Source organism: Pituophis catenifer, unplaced genomic scaffold (assembly GCF_029215685.1).
Source record: "Pituophis catenifer annectens isolate HBS135680 unplaced genomic scaffold, rPitCat1.0.hap2 SCAF_4, whole genome shotgun sequence".
Lineage (NCBI taxonomy): Eukaryota > Metazoa > Chordata > Lepidosauria > Squamata > Colubridae > Pituophis > Pituophis catenifer.
The window spans coordinates 27,390,897-27,396,896 of record NW_027256884.1 but is presented as its reverse complement, the minus strand read 5'-3'; the positions used below and the strand labels follow the sequence as shown (position 1 = coordinate 27,396,896).

At 35.5% G+C, this 6,000-nt stretch overlaps 1 protein-coding gene across 1 annotated transcript in view; it reads right to left on the bottom strand.

The window, feature by feature from the left end:
* The window catches only part of SLC15A1 (solute carrier family 15 member 1), a 45,720-nt gene continuing 39,720 nt past the window's right edge, over positions 1 to 6,000 (bottom strand). Inside the window, exons 21-23 of the mRNA XM_070943206.1 lie at positions 2,903 to 3,049; positions 2,481 to 2,588; positions 1 to 210 (exon numbers count right to left, since the gene is read on the bottom strand). Of these exons, the coding sequence (XP_070799307.1) occupies positions 1 to 210; positions 2,481 to 2,588; positions 2,903 to 3,049 (465 nt within the window). The remainder of the gene's footprint in view (positions 211 to 2,480; positions 2,589 to 2,902; positions 3,050 to 6,000) is intronic.

Genomic DNA, 6,000 nt, shown 5'->3' with positions numbered 1-6,000 from the left:
TCACATCGTAGTTTGTAGCTCAGATTCAACTTCATTTTCATATATCTGTTTCTCTTTTTCCAGTTGATCTTTTTCTTTCTTCTTCTCCTCTTCTTCTGCAAACTGTGCTTCAACCTCAGCTGGATCCACATAGGTGTAAAAATAGGCCATAATAGCAAAAATTATAGTAACTGCAAACAACAATGCTGCAAAGAGAATATATTCTGCCCACTGTGAAAAAAGAGAAAAAAAAGAAAACTACATAAACAGGATTTTTGCACATTATAGTCTTGCTAATGAATAAGCATGTCTACATTGGTTTAGAGAACAGAACGGTCTTATCTTCTCTCTGAGGCGAAAATTAGTGTTTTTTAGGCTTCAGAATAACCTCAATTGAATCAAAATGGTACAAGTAAGAATTTGAATTCTAAGGTACTTGCAGGAATAGTACTAATATGGAAAAATAAAATGGTGTTTCATATTTGGATCACACTAGAAATCCTTTCCATTTTCTACACTTTAGTAGAAATTTTCCATACTTTTCTTTCGTTGTTATATCTAAAGCACCACTAGTTGTATGCATGTACAATGTCCTTCAGTACCTTACAATCACATAGCTGGGGGATGATATCACATTGCACGATTCATTTTACACCATTCAGATGGCACTAGACTTGTGAAGTTCACCTACAACATGTTAATCATTTCTAGATATTAAGAGGTTTTCAATTTCTCACTCAGCAGCAATAGCACTGATCTTCAGTCCATGATATTTACACTACAGCCTGCAGGCTACCTGGTATGAGTCAGATTTGGGGAAATTCTGACCCAGTAACAATTCTCAGCTTCTGATCATTCAATGACATCTCTCAACATTGGACATTCTGCCTTAGGCTTCAGGTAATGCTAGAGCATTAACATCAGGAGAACGTGATTCCCCTAAACCAGGGGTGTCAAACTCAAGGCCCACGGGCCGGATCTGGAAACGGTGCTTAGATCTGGCCCATGGGGCCAACCTGGAAACAGCAAAGGAGCGGCCCACCGTGCCTCTGCCAGCGAAGAGAGCTCTGTTTTCCTTGGCAGAGGGTTGTAGGAGGTCATGGTAGCTGGAAACGGAGCTTGCGAGGGCCATGCACGGCCCTCCCGAGCTCAGTTTTCACTGGCAGAGGGTTGCAGGAGGCTGAAAATGGAGCTTGGAAGCTTGTTTTTGCTGGCAGAGCGCTCTGGCCACCATAAGTGCCCCCAACATGAGTGACATCAAGCTGGCCATGCTCACCTTGGCCACACCCATCCCTCCCAATGTCAAACACAATCTTGATGCGGCCCTCAATGAAATCGAGTTTGACACCCCGTCCTAAACCATGATCATCCTATGAAATAAGGTTCAATTAGAACATACAGTTAAGGCAAACAATACATATATTCTTTTGGACAACTTTGGCATGCACGTGATGACATTTTTAAAGGGATTAAAATTTACTGGGCAGTAGAGGGAAAAGTATCATTTGGAAAAGACTTCAACTTTAGTTCCTTGGGAATTGATGGAATTTTCAGCAATCATGCCTAGGATTGTACCATTAGTCTTTTAATTAAGATAGGGAATCGCTTGCCTAGAGATATGTCCTGTCTACAGCTTTCCCCAATGGTAGAGCAATTAGGCTTAGTTTTTTTTTTTTAATGTTCATTTTTGCAAATAGAATATTTTAATATAAAAAGATCATCACTTGCCAGCTTCATTTAATGACACTATCTAGAAGGAGACTGTCTACCTGCAGTGGTCCATGCTGTCATAATCTCTCATTTTGATTACTCGAGTTCTTCACTGTATATGAGATTCTCTTTAAAACAGTCTAGAAATCTATTGCAAAACAGGTCTAAAAAAATAACTTGTAGACCTATTTTTTAAAAATAAAAAAGTCTCAGAAGTTATATTCATAATATGTTAGTCTAATATGTTAGTCTACTATGATTTCTTATTTGTTTTCAGGACCAATTCAGTTCAATGGGTTGAACGGTAAAGTTTTCATACGTGAGATTCTCATATGCTAAGAGAAGAACTCCCATACCTTATTCATAGCTTATCATTTTTTTAAAAAAAAGTCTCTTCCTTCTGGATCTCACATGTAACAACTAGGAGGTCTTCTTTGATAGGTATTTTGAGATACCCATCCCAAGGAAGTCCAACCACAGTCAACATGACTCTTTTTAGTCCTAGATGAAAACATTTTTTCTAGGATTTAAGATTTTTTTTTATGTTCTTAATGCTATTTGTGGTTTTGTTTTATTGATTTTATGCAATATATTTCCTTTTACTGTATTTTATTAATAAGTAAAGTAGTTTATTGAATAAGTTTCCAGACCAATTCAAATATACCGCAGGTAACAACAATGCATGCATATCTTAAAACCAAGCACTAAAACTAATAAATTATGGAGATTAATTCTGTATTCTTTGTTGATTACCAAAGTTTGTCAAAGTTTTGTTTTGGTTAATAATTTACCTGTTCATCGAGTTTTGAAGCACCAGCTATAATAAGAACAATGATATTGCCAAAGGCCACAGTCAGTAGCCAGCCAGCTTGCAACACAGACTTCATGTTGGTAGGCGCCTACAGAAATAAGATATACAATTCAATAGTTTCAAACCTTGTTTCAAAATCTAGTAAGGCATATTTAGTTTTAAGGATTTGCAAAGTACTTCAGTATCAACATGGTCCTGAGATCTTCATTGTAAACAAAACTCAACCATCTCAAGATGGCCTGTTCTGAGGAAACCATTTTGAAATGGGTTGTTGTGATTGAGCTGAGGTTTCTCTCATGACAAACCAAACCCTACATTCATTTTTTTCTGATAATATGCCTTATGTTGTCAACAGCACTCCACAGTCCAACAGCAGGACGGTTGTAAAGCCAAGTGAGTTACCTGTGAATATGAAAATTCGAGTCCAGTCACTGAGAAGACAACTTCAGCACAAGTAATAATGAAATACTGGGGGATTTGCCAGGCCATACTGATTGTGTTGGCTTGAATATCTTCAATGTATTTAATGTTTAGTTGCTTTTCAGTACACTGAAAGAAAGCAAAATATATTCATATTCATATAGTACCTTTTCCTAAAATAAGGAAAAAGATACCAAAATTAATTTCTTTTATTGTCATTGTATCATACTTATCTGAAAGGTAGGCAGTCTTGAACTGAACCTAACCTCCTTTCCTTCCATAAAAGAAGAATAGGATAGAAAAACTCATCTATCTCCATAATCATATTGTCACTCAAACTAAGCAAACCTTCCCATTTTAAAGGTGCAGCATGGAGGGGGAAATCTGTCGCCACTTCAAGATTATATAATAATCTCATATTCCCTGTGTCAAGTCATATATGTTGCAATATTTTCAGGATCAGACTCAATAAAGATAATAGAAGTTATAGGTTTAAATATAATTCTCTTTAATCATAATAGGCATTCTATATTCGCTGAATATTCAAGATAGAAGCAAGGAAAATGGGGAGGATGGCTCCTTTTATATACAAGGGGCGGAGCCAGGAATGGGAGTGGTAAAATATGAATACATTAAAGCTCAAGTAATAAGTTAACCCCTGATGTTCCATATATACATTATTTACACATTAGAGAATAAGGCATTTACATCTGACAAATCCCCCTCTAAATGCCGGTTCGTTATACAACACCAGTTACATTCAGATTCAGGACAATATAATACATATAATTTAGAAGTTAAATATTTGTGTTGTTTAGAAGGTAAGGGTTTTGTTAATATGTCAGCTAATTGTTCAGAAGTATCACAATGTATTGCTTTGATGAATCCGTCTTGAGATAGTTGTCTCACGTGCTTAAATTTTATATCAATATGCCTGGACCTTTGTCCAATTGCATCGGATCTAGAAATTTCAATGGCCGCTTTATTATCTTCATGCATAATAAATGGTAAAGTAGGTTTCTTCCAAACATCTATGATCAAATCATTGAACCATACAAGGTTATTTGCAGCTTTAGACAAGCAAACATATTCTGCTTCTGTGGTAGAGGTGGCTACCAGTTCTTGTTTACCAGTATACCAGTAAACTGGACAATCGTTCAATAGAAAAACATAACCAGAGGTACTCTTTCTGCATGATGTATCACCAGCCCAATCTGCATCAGCATAACAAGTAATTTTTGGTTCTTTGTCATTATTGGGTTCCAATATTAAACAAAAATCTAATGTACTTTTCAGATATCTTAAAATTCTTTTGACAGCTTCCCAATGATACAAGGTTGGTTTGCTAACATATCTTGACAATAAATTGAGAGGTAATGCAATATCTGGCCTAGTCCAATTAGATATATAAAGGAGTGAACCTATAACTGATCTGTAAAATGTGTTGTCTTTAAACTCAGGGGAAGATTCATCATTGTTTCTAAGAAAATCAGTTTGCATAGGTGTGTCACATGTTTTGGCATTATTTAAGTTACATTTGTTTAGGAGTTCAATGATTTTATCTTTTTGAGTAAGTTTGAATCCCCTTTTTGTTTTGTTAATTTGTACACCAAGGTATTTATTCACTCTACCTAGTGATTTCAATGAGAAGTGTTCGTTTAACTTATTTACAAAGATTTCCCTGCTCTCTTTATGCTTTCCAATATATAAAATGTCATCCACATAAATTAATACAAATTCAATATGATCATTACTCTTTTTTACAAAGAAACAGTTATCAGCAGTGGTGGCGTTGAAATCCATGGTCTTTAGTACTTTTACCAAGCAATCGTACCATCTTTTGCCAGATTGCTTCAATCCGTACAGACTCTTATTTAGTAACCAAATTTCGTTCTTATTAGTGTATTGACTGTGTGGTGCTCTTACATATATTTCCTTATCTAATTTTGCATGTAAGTATGCAGTCTGTATGTCATATTGAAACACGTCTAGATTGAGTGCAGATGCTACTACAAGAGCTGTTTTGACACTCTCTGTTCTCACTGTGGGTGAATATGTGTCAGTATAGTCTTCTGGATATTTTTGTGCATAACCTTGTGCAACTAGTCTGGCCTTGTATAAGGTATTACCTCCTTCTAAATTCTTAATTTTATAAATCCACCTGGTACCTATAATTGTTTTATCCTTAGGTGCGATCGCAGGTGTGAATACATTTAATCCTTGTAAACTTTTCATTTCTTTTTCCATAGCTAGTTCCCATTTTTCTCTTTCTTCACGGGGAAGTTTCAATACTTCCTCATATGTATTAGGTGTTATTTGTTCTCCATCCATATGCATAATATAATCTTTGTATTTATTTGGTATTTGGTTTCTATTATTTCTAATATTTCTTTCAGGTTTGCTATGGTTGTCATGCAAATATCTGGCTTCCTTTTTTGTTAATGTGTCTGTCTTTATTTTATGCTGACTATTTGTCCAAGTTTTGGTTTTGTTCTTACTTTTGTTAATATTTTGATTTTCTGTTGTTCCTTCCTCGCAAGATATATTATCTTTGCTTTTATTAGGAAAAATTTCATTAAGGTGCAACTTAGACCAATTGGCCTGCTCATGAAACACAGCTGTTCTGGATACTATAAATTTGTTATTATTATCGATGAATCTGTACCCTTTGGTTCCAGTTTCGTATCCCATGAATCTTAATCTCCTGGATACGTTTTCTCCCTTTCTCCTCAATTGTTTAGGTATGTGCACGTCTGCAGTAACTCCAAATATGTGCATGTGTGCTAATTTAGGTTTTCTATTGTACATCACCTCATATGGTGTCTTATTCACAATACTGGACCATGTTCTATTTTGAGTGTAATTTGAATAATGTAAGGCTTCTGACCAAAATTGTTTGCCTAAACCAGCATCCTCTAATGTGCATCTAATCATGGTTTGTAGTGTGGAGTTCTTTCTCTCTGCAATCCCATTTTGAAAGGCAGAAAATGGATTGGACGTGAAATGTAGCATCCCTCTATCCTTTAACCATTGGGAGAATTCTTTAGACATGAATTCACATCCCCTATCTGTCATAATTT